An 18,295-nucleotide genomic window follows, 5' to 3' on the forward strand; every position below is an offset into this window, starting at 1 on the left:
ATAGATAGACCGGAGGGGCGTTCAACTCACGGCCATAGGAAGTCTGCTATGTTCCACAGCGGGTAGGTTAGAAGGCGGTCGGCATTTGTGGCTGGCTTATCAGTAGAAGGGCCGGCAGATCTACGAGCACGGTTCTCTTTGGTTTTATCTCGCCTATATATGCCTGCGGGAAATGGGTCCCAGGAGTCTTTGACCCATTGCGCGCTTTGTTCTCGAACGGTTGCTTCTCTAACAAGGACCGGAGACGAGGGTCTGCCTCCGACCAGCCAGCTCTAGCTAAAAAGGGCAGGTTAGGATACCGGCGATGGTTGGGATTCGGTCGTGAGCCCTGAGACGGCGCCGTGATCATGTGGATGCTGGATCGGGGATAGATTGTTAAATTGACCACCCCCGAGAAGTGGCGATCACGGGCTGAAGATGTGGCGCGACGACCGGATGATCCAATAGAGAAGTCGGGGTCCAAACATTATGACCGTTTTCCGACTACGGCGCACGAGGCACCAGGTGACTGGTTTCCCCGGAGGATGTGGATTCGGAGATCTACGGCGTGTCGATCCTTCGAGCTTAACTGTGGCAACCATGCTCAAACGTTGATATGACTGGCCAGAATTCTCCGAGTTGTGGGTGCAACATAAAGTGTCATACACGTAGAAGCACTATGACATCTTTTCTACGTGTACGTGTAAGTCGCAGGCTGCGATACGGATCCATACAGTCCTCGGTGTATCTCATAGTTTTGAAACACGGCATATGCGTGATATCTGGGGGATCTGCGCGATGTGTTGGCCGCAGGGCATTGCAACCTAGGCCACAATCCTACGGTAAGTGGCTTTCCAAGGCCTACTTGGACCGCAGATGCGCCACTCCCATGTTTCGACTCCGTAACCGTGAATAGTTTGGGACATCATCCGTTAGTCACAAGTTTCCAGGAATCCTCTGCCATATTTCGACCCCCCGCGTCCTCCTACCCCCGAGGGGCTCTGAAGCTAGTGTAGGAGACATCTGTCCAGCGCTCATCATGACGTCCGTATTCCTCACAGCGGCAGAACCGGGGTTTTCAGATTCCCCCTTGCTCCCGGATCGTTCATAGCTTATACGCCTCTCCAGCCCAGTTGGAAAAACTCTCGCACGGTACAATGGTCGCCACCGGCACACCATCTTCTCCGCGTTTGTCGATAGTCGAAACATTCAAGGGTTTGGGCCTCGCAGGGGCTGCCGGTGTTTACCCAACACTTGAATGCATATGAATAAAGCAGCTGCCTATCTACCGAGGATCTCGTTGGCCGGCCCTAGTAGGCTTCTCATAGACCTTCCTTCAATTCTTCAAAGGCTCGTCATCCTACGCCATCACGCCGTCTCCCTGCCGCAGCTTTCACGTCCGCTCGGAGGTTCTTGGGCGAGTACCAGGACGGCCCGGGACTCAGATGTCAAGAATGTGTTCTGTCCACAGTATATTATAGCAGCAACCTTACGAGCCCTTGGTGTGCTAAGCTCTCTCTGCGGTCATGTCATCCCGAGAAAACCGCGGTTTTTCAGGAATCCGAGTCGTGCGTGAAACCACGATCTCGGTGGAGGACGGTCCCGACGAGACTCTCAGCAAAAGGGGCTCGTTAATCACGACGATCGGATCCGGAGAGTCGGAACCCCAACCGCAACTAGAAAGTCGACGAAAGAGACTTCGCAAATCTATCGCGTCCATCGGTGGTTTTCTTCGCCTAGACAGCGACGAGGACACCTCGGGACGAGGAACTAGGAGCGAGAGTGAGAGCGAGAGCGAGAGGGCTATGTTGCGAGATCTGATGGACTTTCTTCGCAATACTTCCCCGCCGCCCGAGACCCCAAGCCCCCCAGATCGGAAACGCAACAAGAACAAGAACAAGACACAATGCCTCTTTTGGCCGTTCCGGAAAAAAGACAAGAATACACCGAACCCGACCGAAGCGGCATCTAGGCTCATCAACCTGCCAGATTCGGTAGTGGTAGAGCAGACAATTGGAGGTTATCGCCATATCTCGATATCAATACCAATTGAGGATGCATATCTGGAGCCAATGGCTCGCAGCCCCATGTTTCCTCCAGCAGAGCAGTCGCGGAGCGTACCGGTTTCCATCCTGAAGCACGTCGAGAAGCGTGAGTCTCTGGAGAGCCAGGCTCGGGGCAAGACACCCACCTCGTTCCGGTCAGTGATGATTTGTTTTCTCTGTCTTCTCAACCCGGCGACGGTCTGGTACAGAGCGCTGAGGCTGCGACAGAGCAGAAGAGCCGCAAACCGGCACGCTCGCGAGCTATAGACACCTCGGTCCGTGCCCACAGCATCATCATCACTACCTTTCCCCCTGAGCTGACTGCCATCCAAGAAGGCCTCGCGTCTCCCGCTACTCCAATGACAAGCGTGTTTCCCAGTCCACTGCGCCGTGTACACAGCCAAGGCAGCCTTCGCCAGAGCCCAGCATACAGCGAGGATATTCCCGACGTCCCGACCCGCTGGCCAATGCGCCCGAATCTCCTCCGCAAGCAGCCCTCCCTTACCGACAGCGTTTCCTCCAGCGGCAGTGAGCCTATCCTGTCTGATGCGGTAGCAGTTCACACCCCCTTGCTCCAGCTTGCAACGCAACTATCAGAGTATCTGCAGTGCATGGGCGCCGGTGCCGGGGCCATCACCCGGCCGTCCGGGTCTGATGATCACTCTTCTGAGTCAACCTACGGTTTAGAGACTGCAGATGCAACACAACAGACCGGGACATGGCTGCCACAATTCGCCTTCTCGATGTCGCGTTCTTCTCCTAGCCAACCTCTGGGCTATCTGCCCCAGCCTGCCGCCAGCGCCACATCACTCGAATCTCTTCTGCCAAAGGAAGAAGCGTCATGCTCTTTCCGCATCATACCCATAATGACTATCGCAGACGTCCGACCGTGCCCACCAGTCCTTGGACGCAAAGCCACCCTACGCCTCCTGCCGTCAACCCCTACGACCACCCCCGAGGTTAACGCGACTAGCAGCTTACATGGCCCGACACACGATTGTCCCGAGAGATGTCCGCGTCCCACTTCCAGCATCGCGAGCTTTAGGACGCTCGAGCGGTTTCTCCAGAATCACGGTCCCGAAGAGGCCACCACAAAGCCAACAAATGCTTGTGGTGATCAGCAACCCTTTGGCGAAAATACAAACGCGAACACAAGTGGTACCCTACCTTCCGGCACACACGCCCGCCCGTTCACACACTCAGCCTCGCACCAAGAACTCATCAGAAAGTATGAAGACCTCAGCCAACAGCGCGAGCGCGAACTGGCCGTGTTAGCCGAGCGCGTCGAGCGGCTGGAAAGCAACAACGATCGGTGGCTGAACGCTATCGTGCCCGTGTTTGAGCGCATCCTGGCGAGCAGGGGGTCGGGGTCACGGCTTGAACGAGGGAGCGACAATGCTAACATGACAGCTGGTTTGTTCAGGGCCGGAGTCTGGGAGAAGCTTTGACTTCGGCTCTCCGGGGCCAAGGAGGAGAAGTAAGGGAACAGCCGGAGGAAGATGCAGAAGAGGAAGGGGAAAGGGGAGCAGTGGAGGGAGAGGGAGAGGTGAGGTGGCTGGTTCCCGGCGCTGCTGGGTCTTCTGTATCGGAATTGGAGGAGGAGGAGGAGAAGGAAGAGGACCAGAGCGAAGATAGTTTTGATTGGCGGAAGGTGAGGGTGCCTGGCTCGTCACCTCATGGTCAGGGGCAAATGGAGAAGCAAGTGCATGGGAGTTGCAGAGGCCGTGGCGACGTTACCAGAGCGGAGGGTCACGCGGATGAGAGAAACTCGGATTTTGAGGCGCAGTCGCGGCGCATATTGAGGGGGAACTTGGGTTCCCTGGAGCCGCTGATGAGGGAGCTGGTGGCGGGAACTGGCGGAGGGAGCTGTAGGGACGAAAGGTTCAATTGAAAGGAAAACAACTGGAGATACAATGTTGGAAAGACACAAGGGTGCTTAACGGAATGTGTTTTGCACAGATAAAAGACAGATTGTTGCGTGGTGGAAACAAACTCAACGGTTCATGGTGGTCACAATTCGCCCCCAGGTCAGGGGCAAAAATAGGGGTTATGTAAAAGAGGAAGACATAAAACAATAAAACCTCGACAGCCCGATAATAGCATTAACCGTGCGGTATGGACCGTGCAGACCTCGTCGGAAGATCGTTATATCGAAAAATCGCATATCCCGGTATCTGCGGTCGTTGTTGTGCAGCCACGGGGTTGCGAACCAACAACAACCCCCTCGCTCGCCAGTGCCCAACAAGGTTCGCGCGAGTAGAGTCCCATTTGCGCACTAGAGTTTCAAGCAAAAGAAAAAGAGAGAGAAAGCGGAAGTAGAAGAAAGAAAGGTACAGGGGAAAATGGCAACCTGTTGTCGGGTCCACTGCACACTGCACACTGCACACAAAAAGGAAAAATCAGGAACGCAGCCTTTTCACTGTTTCATTCATCAGCCAATGTTCGACCACTGCTGGGTCCAAAAAAGACAGGGACTAGGAATCAATCTGCCCGGCCAGTCTGTCAAGCTGGCAACAGAGCGGCGGGCTCTCCCCGACTTTGAACTTTAGCCAGCTTTGACCGTTCTCAACTCCTCTTCCATCATCATGGCTCTCACCTCCCGCCTCACCTTTGCCACGTCATCTTCTAGGGAATAAATGAGATTGCAGGCCCTCCTCAGGACACCTACTTTGCTTAGTTGCGCCGGCTGCGGGCCCTCGACAGCCAAACCGACCTCCGTCTCCGCCTCCGCCACCACGTCGAGTAGCTGCTGGAACCCATCTGACAACCGGCCGCGATAGTTAGCCTCCGTCCGGAGACGGCGGTTCTGGATCGGGCTCCTCGCCTTAAGTGAAGTTTTGACAGCCTTCTTCTTCTTCTTGCGTATCCCGGTGGCCCTCAGCGCCATGCCGGACCCGGACGCCTTGTTCGTCTGCGGCGGCGGCTTCTGAGTGTTGGGTTGAATATTAGAGAGAGGGGGTGGTGTCTCGCTAGTGCATGGGGCAACGTCGGTAGAAGCCGGGGGAACTGGCGAAGGTGCGTCGCCGATAGAGGGAGATATGGGGTCGGGGCGAGTTGCGCTTGTCGATGCCTCGTCCGCACCAATACCGTCGATATTGCGTCTGGCGGCCCTGGCGGCCCTCTCAAAAACCCAGTCTATTGCCGTTGAACTCGTCCATGCCTCTTCCTCGACCCAGTGGATGCCCCATGACTTGGCGGTCCGCGCCACGACTTGAAACAAGTGTCGCTGCGTTCGGTTAGCCGCTGGTCATGGAAGAGTCTGGTGCAACAGACTCGGACTTACAAAAGCTTCTTCCATCCCGACGATAACGCCATCGTCGTTCCTCTCGTAAACCTCATACCGCTCTTCCAGGTCCCACATATCCGCCGTCGGGCGGCTCCGGGCCCAGTATCCTAACTGCCCGAGCCGCTGGACATCACAAGACTCGAGTTCCGACAAGCATGCTCGGGCAAATCTCTCAGCCTCAATAAAAGATCCGGAGGCTCCGAGTACCATTTCTACCAGGACGGGTTCCGCCCATGCCTGCCAGAAATCAGCCGCCGGGGACCGCGTCGGTCTTCGACGGCCCGTCTCCCCGGCGGGTTGGTAGCGGTAGTGCTGACTGCGAGGGTCTGGAAGTCGTGGGGCATCCATTTCCTCTTTCGGCTGGGAAATGCACAAGTATTTAAAAGGGAAAGCTAAGATGGGAGTTTTGGAGAAGGTCGAGTGCATCTGCGGGTGCGAGTCTTATGGCACTTGGACCATCTCAGCTCTCCTAATGTCCGGGGATCGTTGGGAATGAATTCACTTCAGGAAGGTCGGAAACAGACGTTCCTATATTAGAAGATGGTACAGTGACGATCCGATCAGCCACGTATGCAAGCTAGGAGAAGAGGGTCCGGGACAAGTCAGGAAGACCAGAATTCGGGATGGTTTACAAGCCTTCCCCGGCCCGCGGACAAAGAAAGTTGAACGCCATATTTCATTGCCAGCCGGCGTTATGCATGCCTAGACGCTGGGACAAAAGCTGATGGTCACTTGGCTGTCAACGGAGAAGGGTGATCTCAGCGGTCCCAGAATGAGACACATCGGTTGGACATCGAGTTGCCCACGGGGCCAGGGTTTCTGCATACTGGCTTTTGCGGCGGTGTCTAGCGTGATCTTTCATATGTTTACTCTCCCTTTGTGAATCATACGCTATCGTTCTCAGCTCCACACCGCGTTTTCCCCTCTTTGTTTCTCTATTGTTTATTGCTGGCTTTCCATCTGAAGTTGGCCACGGCTGGGACAGGGGTCTGCATGAGGCCCAACCAATGCTGAGCTGGCAAACACCCCCTTGCTTGACCACAGCATGCATGAAGCACAGTATAGAAGCTTGGTTTGCAGATCTGTCTCCCAGGCTGCATGCCGCATGGTTGCGTTACACCAACAAATCAGCGCAGGGGTGGGAGGCTGTGGATCTGGCGCCCACAACCTCCCATCACACTGGTCTTTTCACGGCCTCACCGACGCTCCGCCCGGTGACGAACCCTGCGCCGCAGCTCTGCTCTATAATTTAACCTTCCCATCCCGACTTGCTGTTCTTCCGCCATCATCCCATCTAAGTCAGGGTAGGCCCCCTCTTGAACGAGTACACACCTCGTGTCCCAGCTGTCCGTTATATCGGTGTAAAATTTCGCAGTGAGGAAGGTGGTGGATGGAAAAGAAGAGTCGTGAGGGTGCGGCAAGTATCTGCTGGCCCGCACCAGGCACACAACTGTCACAAGATGACAACGCATATTACCAAGTAAAACACCTCGCGACAAAGGCGGACAATGTGGCTGCTGGAATGTGGCCGAATTATGCAGGTCTTCGGCGGGAAAGATTCGCGGATCTGGTGACAGGCGACCCATCATGGGAGGAGGTCCTCTTCCTCCTGAGACATGCCCTCCTTGTTCCGGCCTGGGGCCCCATACGTGTACACAGCATGTCGGCCGGATTCACCCAGACAGAGAGTACGGCTAAGGGAGGCTGCAATCTGAGCCGTTGAGATTCCCGGAGGACTCAAGACGGCTGTACTACGTATGGCTTGCCTTTGTGAGATGGCGCGGTAGCAAAGGAATGTGCCGGGGGCGTGACCATGCTCTCGTGTTGCTCCAATCGGGCAGGATCCATGACTCGGGGCTCCCTTGCATCCCCGGATGTGACCCATGCCGAGATCGTTCGCACTATGTCAGCTACACGAACTAACATCGCCCCATCCAGACCTGGCGATCGAGTGGCCGATTAGTTGCATGAGCAAGGGTGCTGCTCTGAGAGTGTTACTGATAGGTTGGTCATATACTGTGCAGTACTGTACATGTGCCACATTGTCCGGCAGTGCACAGTCGCTTGAATTATGCCGCCGTCAAACACCAACACCAGCAGTTGACAACCATCTCAGTTTTTTGGCCCTCTATTAGGCTTTAAAAGAACAGACAAATAATAACACTGAGCGCCCCTGACTCTCCAACCGAGTGGTTACCGTACCCTGTATCTCCTGTGTAGGAGGGTCCATCGGAAACCGGTTGATGATGGAGACGCATTAGCCTCGTCCATTCTTCCCCATTATCGTTGAGGGGCAGGGAATTTGTCCCTGTGTTGTTCTCATCCGCAGCCTCGACGCCCGCGATTTCCACTTTGGGGCAAGTGATCGTCGGCCCAAAGTTGGCCATCTGCGTCACCCGTCAGAAACGGGTCTCACGAGGCCCAAGATTCGCTGGTTGCACCATACGATGCGGTGAATGGCCTGGCGTAGGCTCATTCACACTAGTGTACAGTACTAGGTAGGGCTCGTCACACCTGAAGTGGGGTTGTTTATGTACTGTACTGTAGTAAATCAACAGGGCAGTGACCCGAGCCTCCGGTTCCCTGCTCGGGGGTTTGGCTCCGCACCGCACACTTGTCAAACCGGCCCCGGTTTGGGCACGACCCACACCAGGCCATGGCGTGTTCTGCAGCCTGGCTTAAGAACTATGGAGACGCTATCGGTGCTGGTGGGAAGGAATCGGGCAATTCCTATCGCTTAGCTTTGCAATACACTCGGCAATCGGGGTTTGACCTCGACGAAAAAGCAACTACATTAGATGGAGCCGAGCCAGAGGGTTCCTTTTCTTTGCTGTGGCTCTCTTCGCTGGCCCTCCGTCGCTCCTCCCCTTCATTGCCTCTCGCCATCCCTTGCGTTGTGTTTCCCGTTATCTCCACTTTTTGCCTGGCTGAGATTTTATGTGAAGAGAATGGTGCTTTTCAGTGGCGGAGATCCACAGGCCGTCTCTGCCTCAAGATCCCCGACGTAGAGACCGCAAGACCCTGCTGACCACCCCGCAAACCCCGCAAACCCCGCAAACCCCGCAAACCCCGCAAACCGCCCTACTAGGAACGTACTAGTACAGAACCCTTCCGTCGACTAACCAGTCCAACCACAACCCCCCCCCCCAACTCCCCCGATCCCCCCTCGCGAATGCGTTAAATCTTAGCCTTGCTGTAGACACTTCTTCAACCACCTACCGTCGTAGCCAAACTTGAAGTGTCACCCTCCGTATCAACACAAGGCATTGCGTTAAAAAGATGGTTCTTTCTCCGTACTGATTACTCGGTTTACCACACACATGGACTGGTTGCCACTCTGCCAATCGATTGCAAGAGTGAACGCGGCGAGAGAAACCGGGACACCGGCAAACCTGCGACTCTAGACTAGTCCCAATGAGTGGTTTATCCTTCACAGTTTTATTGTTTCTCTTATTCACAGCATCTCTTGTCTGTCCTTCGCACCTCTCTACAAAACCAACCCGTCACGAGCTATTGATATAATGACGCAATAAGTCCAAGTCTGGGCGAGCTGCGGTGTGAGGATAGGGAATTTGGTGAACAGGTAAAGTCGGAATGGTAGGAAGGCACCGCTGTAATTGTTGTTGTTGCCTTGTCTCTGGAGTAGAACCCCTCGTTGACGATGGGCGAAGAAGCAGGGTTCTAGATTTGTTTGACGTCTCAGGGGTAGTAAACAAATAAAGTCGCTTGTCCAATTTTCTCCGGTGGATGGTACTTCCTCCTCCTCCCCCATAACTGGTTAGGTTTCACCATCCCTACCCACAAGCTTAGAATGAGGCTCTTTCCATTAAACCCCTACTAAGATCATCGTGAAGAATCAACCCCGCGGTCGAGCAGCTGGTATGCTGGAGCGCCAGGTCGAGAAACAGAGGGGTGCGCACCAGGATCTGATTGGCCGACGGAGGGGGTCAGGCGGGGGTGCAGCCAGCCAATTAGTAGGAGTTGTAAGAATCAGCCTTTGGAATCACTGTGAAGGAGATTGCTTTGTACTGTATGTCAATAAACACATCTGACAGAGTGGGATCGTATTGGTCGACAGATCACAATCGGCATGCATCCTAAAGATAACAAGGTGGCAGTGACAAAAAGAAGCTTAGTCTTGTCAAGACACTCGCGATCCACCCTTTACCAGCAACTCTCAAGATGCCGCAGTCACAACTGAGTCTTATCCGCGACCAGAGAAAGTTTCAAGTTCTGCTTTATGTTGCAGCTTTCCTCTCCCTTTTTCGTCCCGCACGGGCACTCGGTGGCTTGTTCGACATCCGAGAAGCCACCATCGAGAGCATGCACAATGCCCTCTTCACACGCAGCACAACATGTCGAGACGTCGTGTCGTCGTTCATTGCACGCATCGAACAGTTCAACCCAACCATCAACGCAGTCATCTCCCTGAACCCCAACGCCCTCTCGGTCGCAGACCACTTGGACGGCCGGATCGCGGCCGGCAATGTGACAGGCGCTCTCTTCTGCATCCCAGTTCTCCTAAAGGATAACTTTGACGCCGTCGGGATGAGCACCACGGGCGGATGCCAGGCGCTAGCCGGCAACAAGCCACTGGCTGACGCCCCAGCTGTGAAGGCTCTTGTGGATGCCGGGGCAGTCATCCTCGGCAAGACCAATCTACACGAAATGGCTCTGGAGGGGCTGACCGTTTCATCGCTCGGCGGCCAGACCGTCAACCCGTACGATCTGACCCGGACGCCGGGGGGAAGCAGCGGAGGATCGGGCGCCGCAGCCGCGGCGAACTTGGCCGTGCTTGTTACCGGAACAGACACGGTCAACTCTCTCCGCAGTCCCGCTAGTGCGAATTCTCTGTTCAGCTTCCGTCCCACAAGAGGCTTAATATCTCGGGCCGGAGTCATTCCCGTCAGCTTCACACAAGATACCGTCGGCGCGGTGGCACGCAATCCGAAAGACCTCGCCATCGCAATGACTGTCATGGCCAGCGTTGGCTACGATCCCCGAGACAATGTCACGGCATTGGTTCCACCTGAGGTCAGGCACAGAGACTACACTGAATCGTTGCATGGAGGCAGCCTTCAAGGATTGCGCTTCGGTCTGCTAAACGGCTTCTTCAACCACTCGGTCTCGGCCGAGACGACTCCCGTCAACGACATCATGGCGAGCATGGTGTCCAAACTCACGGACGCCGGAGCCGCCGTCGTAAGCATCACCGAGCCTATCTACGACACCCTCGCTATTGCAACCATGGACGTCCAAGCATTCGAATTCCGGGAGCAGCTAGATACCTACCTAACAGGGCCAGGGCACACCGGAGACCATCACACGACGAGTTTTGACGCACTCTACAGCAGCGGCGAGTTCCTTGTCATCCCTGCGCAGCGCGGGTTCATTCAGAGGGCGTCACGCTTGTCAACCGGCGACGCAGCCTATGTCGGAACCCTGGACCGCATCCGCACTTTGACACGGGCACTCGAGGCCACGTTTGCGAGAAACAACCTCGACGCCATCGTCTACCCGGAGCAGAAGAACCTCGTCGTCAAGCTCGGCGCGCCCTCGCAGAGCGGGCGAAACGGCATCTTGGCCGCCCTGACCGGGCACCCCGTGGTCTGCGTACCCGCGGGCTTCTCGTCCCCTTCGGCCGACGCCCCCGTGGGTGTCCCGGTCGGCATGGAGATCCTGGGCCGGCCGTGGAGCGAAGGGCTGCTACTGAACATTGCGAGCCACATTAGCAGGCTTGCGCCCGTGAGGAAGATGCCCCCGTTTGCCAACAAGACCGTCGAGCCCAAGATCTACGAGACGGTGCCCGTCATCACGCCAAACGTGGCAAATATCCCCGCCGAATATCCCCTTGGCGTCTTCAAGGACGAAGATATCGTAATACGTGATCTATGAATCTAGTTACTTATGTGTTGATTAGCTTATGATTCTACGTCAATCTCCGGTCTAGGCAAACCTAAAATTTCGCACTGATACCCGTGGTCAGAAGAACCCAACCTTGTCGTATAGTTCTCGACTTATGACCAACAATTTCCAGTGAATAAGCAAGACGTAACCACCCAACTTTCCGCCAAATCCCTGTCGTATCTAGGGACTCCCCTCCTCACGACTTTCCAGGAGCCGACGTCGCCGGCAGTTGCTTAGGCGAGACGCGCAGGTGCTGGCGTTGGGGGCAACATTTCAACATGATGGGCAGTGTTGACGTTATCTCGAAGTTCTTCGGGCGTCTCTTGCTGTGTGCTGCTGCCGCGGCGGCGTTTCCACCGGCTCTTGATGGAGCGGAAGAGGTCTTTGATCAGGATCTCGGCGAAGTAGAGGAGCGTGATGACCCTGAATGTCTTCCAAAGGGCCTTGAGCTTGGTCACGCCACTTTTTTTACGAGCTTCGTCTACAAGTGCAATTAGTTAGCAGAGATATTTTGTTTGGCTTTTTGTTTGGGGGGAGAGAGAGGAGGGAGATGGGTGGAATTGCTTAGGAATTACTTGCCAATTGAACCATAGCGACGTAAATAATGCCTGTATATGGTGACCGTGATGACGAGAACGACGAAGCCTGCGACCACGACACCGATTATCAGCAAGATTTTGCGCAGTTGCTGGTCGGAGTCGCTGGAGGAACCGCTACCGCCGCCACCACCTCCACCACGGAAGCGACCCTTCGGGCTGCGTAGTGTAATCGGGACGTGTCCGTCGATAGGAGCCATTGTATTGTTAAGAGCTGTGCAACCGAGATAGGGATCGCGAAATATCCTAGGCACACGTCACCCGCTGGTGCAGGAGGATGATTTTAAAAACGAGTTAACCGAGACTTCTGTACTAATACCCAGCTACTCTCATAACCTTGTGGCTATGCTAAAAGGGCCTGAGTAAGTGAGCCTTTGACCGACAACAAGGGATGAATGGCTAGTCATTGTGTAGGCAAACAGCCTTTGTGCTGCCTGGAAAAGGAACCGACGTCCTTGTCTGGGGGTGAGAGCTTTTGTACCCAAAACCTGCATCAATTCTTTGTGCCAGCAATGCCTGTTGCATGTTGCACCTCGTCGTGTTGCCTCAAGACATCTAAGATGGCTAGGCCGCATGCACCGCGAGTAAGACTGTCGTCTCACACACGAGGAGCTGCCATCGTCACACCGAATTACGATGCCAAACGTATCTATTGTTGATGCATCAAATTGGTTTGATTGTCTCAAACTACAGCTCGCACATATTTGGCATACCACAAAACAAACAATGCCCAGAAAAGTGTTACAATCTCCCTTCTCCATGCCAGCTAAGCTTAATCGCCCCAATGCAGTCAATCGTACATCGATCCCTTTCCATTTTCGTCAAGCCCTCTCCTCACGAGGTACACAATAACAATAACGCTTTATAGCTTGGAAGCCGGCTTGGGGCTTCCAGCCGACGTAATCTCGTTATACAACAGCCTATCACGGTTAGTCCAGAATACTCCTTAGTATCCATGAACGGGAACCCACGTGGTCAAGAAATCTGCATAGTCCTCGCCCGTGACCTGACCGGCAAAGTACTGCGCGGCAAGATGGAACTTGTTGCCCTTGGGTGCCTTGGACGCGAGCTCCTGGGCCTGCTCCTTGAGCAGCTTTAGCGCGTAACCCTTATCGACGCGCTTGCCCTCGGCCGTAGTCACGCCGTGGCGCACCCACTGCCACAGCTGGCTGCGCGAGACCTCGGCAGTGGCGGCGTCCTCCCTATAACTTAAGTCAGTAACGGGTCGTGGTTGTGAGAAACGGGCATGATAAGGAAACAAACATGAGGTAGTTGATGGGCACGCAGCCGACGCCCCGGATCCAGGCCTCCATGTAGCCGAGACCAATGTTCAGGTTCTTGCGGATACCCCCCTCGGTGATCTTGCCAGGCACGTTCATGTTGAGCAGATCGTTCTGGCCAATGACGACGTCCTCGCGGCGAACAAACAGCTGGTTGGGGGTGGGCATGTGCTTGTTGAACACCTCCGTGGCGATGGCCGCTAGCGCCGGGTGGGCGACCCAGGTGCCGTCGTGGCCGGCACGCACCTCGCGCAGCTTGTCAGCGCGCACGCCTTCCATGGCTTTCTCGTTAGCAGCCGGGTCGTCCTTGATGGGGATCTGCGCCGCCATGCCGCCCATCGCGTGGACACCGCGCTTGTGGCAGGTCTGGATGAGCAGCTTAACATAGGCGTCCATGAACGGAACCGTCATGGTCACGCAGCTGCGGTCGGGCAGCACAAAGTTGGAGTTTTGGCGGAACTTCTTGATGACGCTGAAGATGTAGTCCCAGCGGCCGCAGTTAAGGCCGGAGCTGTGGTCGCGCAGCTCGTAGATGATCTCGTCCATCTCAAACGCGGCGAGGATGGTCTCAATCAAAACCGTGCCACGGATGGTGCCGCGCGGCATACCGATGTAGTCCTGAGCCAGGTTGAAGACATCGTTCCACAGACGCGCCTCGAGGTGTGACTCCATCTTGGGGAGGTAGAAGTAGGGGCCGAAACCACGCTTGACCGTCTCGAATGCATTGTGGAAGAAGTACAGACCAAAGTCGAAGAGGGAGCCGCTCACGGGCTCGCCATCTACCGTGACGTGCTTCTCTTCGAGGTGCCAGCCACGGGGCCGCACGATGAGGGTGGGTAACTTCTTGTCGGTGCGGAGCTTGTACTCCTTCTGGCCGATCTTGAAGTCGACCTGGCGCCGGATGGCGTCGTAGAGGTTCACTTGGCCGTTGACCATATTGTCCCATGTGGGGGCGCTCGAGTCTGGCGAGTCTGTTAGTTGGGCTTGTTCCGGTCCGACGGTGCCCGATTCCCGGGGGGATAACCACCCACCTTCAAAATCAGCCATGTACGTCCATACGTCCGCATTGAGCGCGTTAACCACCATCTTGCGGTCAGTCGGGCCTGTGATCTCGACGCGGCGGTCGACCAAGCCCGGGGCGGGCGGAGCGCCCTTCCATGTTGGGTTCTCGCGGATGTGCTTGGTCTCGGGCAGAAAGTCGGGGATGGCGCCCTTATCGAGCTCGGCCTGGCGGATCTTGCGGCGCTCGAGGAGGGCCTTGCGGGTAGAGTTGAAGGAGCGCTGCAGCTGCGCGACGAAAGCCAGAGCCTGGGGAGTCAGGATCTTACGCTGCGACTCCTGGACGGGTCCGAGGACGTTGACGCCGTGGAGGATGGTCTCGTTGCTGGCCATGGTGTCTTTGTTGTTCGGCGTGAAGTTTAGGGAGAAATAGCGGGACAGTCAGGCGCTGTCTTCCTTCTACTGTCGTAGAATCTGTAATTGAGGGTGAGCTTCAATGAACCCCGGCCAAATTGGGAAACGCGGTGTGAAGAATGGTATAGATGGTCAGATCGAATGCCGAGAAGAGCTGCGGGGAGCTTCAATTGGCGAACGAAATGTCGGGGATTGGGAAAGGGAGGGAAACAATGGGCGACGCAGCAGAGCTTAAGACGACGATGGGAAATAGCCAACCGCTCGAAAACGAACGATCCTGACTCACCAGGACGATGGATCCCAACGGTTCCTCTCTTTTACTTGTCGGGGATTGGTAAAGGTGCAGAAGGGCCGCATGCGGCGAAAGATGAAGCGATGCCGGGCAAGATATGACGAAAAAGATCAGGGCCTGGGCTGGCCCCCCTTCGGCAACATGGCTCACCGATTGTATAACATGTGGTTGGCGAATGGCCCCTGCGATCCCTGCGAGCCCTGCGATCTCTCCCGTTTCGGTCGTTCGGGGCGAGAGAAACGGTTAACCATTGGATGCCATAGCCATTGACCAGTGGAGAGGGGCGTTGTTCTTTCCAGACGTCACATGTGACATACCACGTACTGGAGGCAGCAACGGGCCAGAGGAGTGAGGTCATCAGGGCGGGGCCCCGCCATTGCCCAGACACTCCAGACCCCAAATTGCCGTTTTACACACAAGAAAATACTCGCATCTCAGCTTGGGTTGACGGCGATATCGCGGTATATCTTCACCGTTTTTGGGTTCCTACCTGCAATTGAGACTTCACCGCCCAGTGACCTTTTTACGGTGACTCCAGCATCGACGGCTATCGTTTTCAGCATGCCATCCTAGCCGCTGTTATGGGGACTCCAAAACCGTCGGGGCTGCTGCGCGGGGCCGGGCCAAGAACTGGAGCTTGGGCCCCCATCGGCAAAGCTCCGGTCTGCCGCCGCAAAGCCGAGGTCATTCAAGCTAAAGCAGTCGAGTGGGTCTCTGCCGACCCCAGTTTACCGATACTTCCCGACGTATCCCGGCGATCTTGGTCAGTCGCAAAGGGCTGCGGGTTTGCCGGTTGCAGATATTACGTGTGCCTCTCCTCGCTTACTATTCCTGGTCTGGCATCCGTTGATGCGGCACATCGGGACTGGTTCTTGGTGTCGGCTATGTCAATGGCAATGCAAAAACGGTACTGACGATGTGCTATCAATAAACCGTGTTATACAACAAAGCGTAGCACGCTGATGGCGGCCAGGATGCCGCTGCTATTGGAGACCGTAAATCATTTCACCTACTCGCAATCCCTGGGAGTCTGGCTCCATGAAAGCCAAAAACGACTACACGGATCATCGACGGATCATCACACCGCGCTTGATCTAGTTCTAGACGCAATAGCTGAATCTAGCCTTTGTACGGCTTGGGCCCGACCATGAGCTCAGGCCTCACCAGCGCGTCGAACTCCTCCTCAGTCAGCGCCTTGAGCTCCATGGCACTCTCCTTGAGAGTCAGGCCCTTCTTGTGCGCATTCTTGGCAACCTTGCTGGCCATGTCATAGCCAATCTTGGGGTTGAGGCAGGTAACTAGCATGAGCCTGGCGGATTGGGGTCAGTCATCAGCAAAAAACACTGTAGAATGGGTCTGTAACGCTTGGCTTGCAGGGGCAACCACTTACGACTCCTTCATGATGCTTGCGATCTTGGCCTCGTTCGCTTGCAGGCCCACGACAAGGTTCTTCTCGAAGCTGCGCATGCCGTCTGCCAGCAGCCGGATGCTGTGGAGTAGGTTGCGAATCACGAGCGGCTTGTAGACGTTAAGCTCAAATTGTCCGTTCATGCCACCAATCGTGCACGCGACGTGGTTACCCATGACCTGAGCGCACACCATCGTGAGGGCCTCGCACTGCGTCGGGTTCACCTTGCCGGGCATGATGGAGCTACCGGGCTCGTTCTCGGGCAGCACCAGCTCACCGAGACCGCACCGTGGCCCGCTGCCAAGGTACCTGATATCCTGAGCAATCTTGGTGAGCGACGTGGCGAGTGTGTTGAGGCTGCCGTGCGCCTGCACGATGGCGTCGTGGGCGGCTAGCGCCTCGAACTTGTTGGGCGCCGTCTTGAACTCGGTGCCCGTCATCTTGCTAACCTCCTCCGCGATGCCCTCGGCGAAGCCCTCGAAGGTGTTGATGCCCGTCCCAACGGCGGTACCGCCCTGGGCTAGGAGGCGCAGGTCGGGCAGAGCGCTCTCCACCCGCTTGATGCCAAAGTCGAGCTGCGCGACGTAACCGCTGAACTCTTGAGCGAGCGTGAGCGGTGTCGCGTCCTGGAGATGGGTGCGGCCAATCTTGATGATCTTTTTGGCCTCAAACTCGTCTACCTTGGCCTGAAGGGCTGCGCGTAGGCTGTGCAGCGCCGGGAGCAGCTCGCCCTCGATCTCGAGAACGGCGGCAATGTGCATGACGGTCGGGAATGTGTCGTTGGACGAGGCCGAGCGGTTGACGTGGTCATTGGGGTGCACCGGCTTCTTGCTGCCCATAGTGCCGCCGAGGATCTCAATGGCCCGGTTGCTGATGACCTCGTTGGCGTTCATGTTGGATTGTGTGCCGGAGCCCGTCTGCCAGACGACGAGGGGGAAGTGGTCCAGCAACTTAAGATCCGCAACCTCCTTCGCCGCCTGCTGGATGGCCTTGCCGATAGTAGGGTCTAGAAAGCCAGCCAAATCGTACCGTTAGCTTCGGCATGGCAGACACAGAGACAACTGCACCGTGGAAAGGGCATCCTCAAAAAGGGGGGTGCATTACCCAGGCCATAGCGCATGTTCACCGTCGCCGCCGCGCCCTTCAGGATGCCAAACGCCTTAATGATGGGCGGGGGCATCCGGTCTTGCGGCTGATTGATGCGGAAGTTTGAGAGCGAGCGCTCTGTCTGCGCTCCCCAGTATTTGTCGGCCGGCACCTGGATCTCGCCGAACGCATCACTCTCGGTTCTGGTGTTTGCCGCCATCCTCGTTGCACTGCCGTGGAAATGTTTCTGGTGCCGAATCGCTGGTGTTGTAGGTCGGTTCGCATATGACGCAATGGGGGCATTAGATGGATTGCTTGCGGCTTTCAGACATGTGCTCAGCGGCCTGCTGACTGTCCTCGGCACACCTAGGCTGCCACGGGCTGCGGGCCCGGCAATGCGAACCGATCGAAGCATGCTGGAAATCGCCTGACAAAAAAAAAAATAGGTTATTACTTAGCGCTGATGCCAAAAGTTGGAGAAATGCGCCGGTGCGATGCAAGTTAAAATATGGTACCAACGATTCAACCCAGAGAACTCAACGGAGTGAAGGATGGCAAGTTGACAGCAATGCGCCGAAAAAAAAAAAAAATAAATAAATAAATAAATAAATAAACCCTCAAACGTCGGTTATTTTTTGGGGGGTCACCGGCGTCCAATATCGGTACCTGGCTGCAAACCCTTGACCCTTCCATCCGCTGCCCCGGTTTCCGGAAGATCCCGAACTCGATGCGTGTAGCAATCGATAAGCCAAGTGCGGAAACATCGGAGGGCAGCAACGGATGACTGTGCTGTGCACGTACCACCCCTGACCCTGCAACATCGGCTGAAATACCGGCAGTCTGGTACCGTAGCAACATCATGGATATTGAAATGAAAGACGTCAAACAACAGAACATTCAGAGCCAGAACGACCCATGCAATGCAATGCCATTTTCCCTATGGATTATATCTGTACAAGAGAACCTGCGACGGGTACCGAACCCGCGTCTGCTTCAACAATCG

The 18,295-nt window shown here is 55.7% G+C and overlaps 6 protein-coding genes across 6 annotated transcripts; 2 read left to right on the forward strand and 4 right to left on the reverse strand.

Annotated features, from left to right (window-relative positions):
• Positions 1–2,066: 2,066 nt before the first annotated feature.
• Positions 2,067–3,472, forward strand: MFIFM68171_02335 (uncharacterized protein; the record flags this gene model as incomplete). The annotated part of the gene is made up of 2 exons (XM_071057757.1): positions 2,067–2,179; positions 2,236–3,472. The coding sequence occupies 2 exons, from the start codon at positions 2,067–2,069 to the stop codon at positions 3,470–3,472; spliced, it is 1,350 nt and encodes a 449-aa protein (XP_070913858.1).
• A 1,097-nt stretch (positions 3,473–4,569) lies between these two features.
• Positions 4,570–5,385, reverse strand: MFIFM68171_02336 (uncharacterized protein; the record flags this gene model as incomplete). Its single annotated transcript, XM_071057758.1, has 2 exons — positions 4,570–5,250; positions 5,308–5,385. 2 exons carry the CDS (start codon positions 5,383–5,385, stop codon positions 4,570–4,572), a joined length of 759 nt encoding a protein of 252 aa, XP_070913859.1.
• Positions 5,386–9,492: 4,107 nt separating this feature from the next.
• On the forward strand, positions 9,493–11,205 carry MFIFM68171_02337 (uncharacterized protein; the record flags this gene model as incomplete). Its single annotated transcript, XM_071057759.1, has 1 exon — positions 9,493–11,205. One exon carries the CDS (start codon positions 9,493–9,495, stop codon positions 11,203–11,205), a length of 1,713 nt encoding a protein of 570 aa, XP_070913860.1.
• Positions 11,206–11,450: 245 nt separating this feature from the next.
• MFIFM68171_02338 (uncharacterized protein) lies at positions 11,451–12,013 on the reverse strand (the record flags this gene model as incomplete). The annotated part of the gene is made up of 2 exons (XM_071057760.1): positions 11,451–11,698; positions 11,815–12,013. The coding sequence occupies 2 exons, from the start codon at positions 12,011–12,013 to the stop codon at positions 11,451–11,453; spliced, it is 447 nt and encodes a 148-aa protein (XP_070913861.1).
• A 662-nt stretch (positions 12,014–12,675) lies between these two features.
• On the reverse strand, positions 12,676–14,485 carry ACU9 (Malate synthase, glyoxysomal; the record flags this gene model as incomplete). The annotated part of the gene is made up of 4 exons (XM_071057761.1): positions 12,676–12,733; positions 12,785–13,015; positions 13,077–14,055; positions 14,125–14,485. 4 exons carry the CDS (start codon positions 14,483–14,485, stop codon positions 12,676–12,678), a joined length of 1,629 nt encoding a protein of 542 aa, XP_070913862.1.
• A 1,432-nt stretch (positions 14,486–15,917) lies between these two features.
• On the reverse strand, positions 15,918–17,707 carry FUM1 (fumarase fum1; the record flags this gene model as incomplete). The annotated part of the gene is made up of 3 exons (XM_071057762.1): positions 15,918–16,107; positions 16,189–17,212; positions 17,311–17,707. 3 exons carry the CDS (start codon positions 17,705–17,707, stop codon positions 15,918–15,920), a joined length of 1,611 nt encoding a protein of 536 aa, XP_070913863.1.
• Positions 17,708–18,295: the final 588 nt, after the last annotated feature.

Source organism: Madurella fahalii (assembly GCF_045866475.1).
Source record: "Madurella fahalii IFM 68171 DNA, scaffold_1, whole genome shotgun sequence".
Taxonomy (NCBI): Eukaryota; Fungi; Ascomycota; class Sordariomycetes; order Sordariales; genus Madurella; species Madurella fahalii.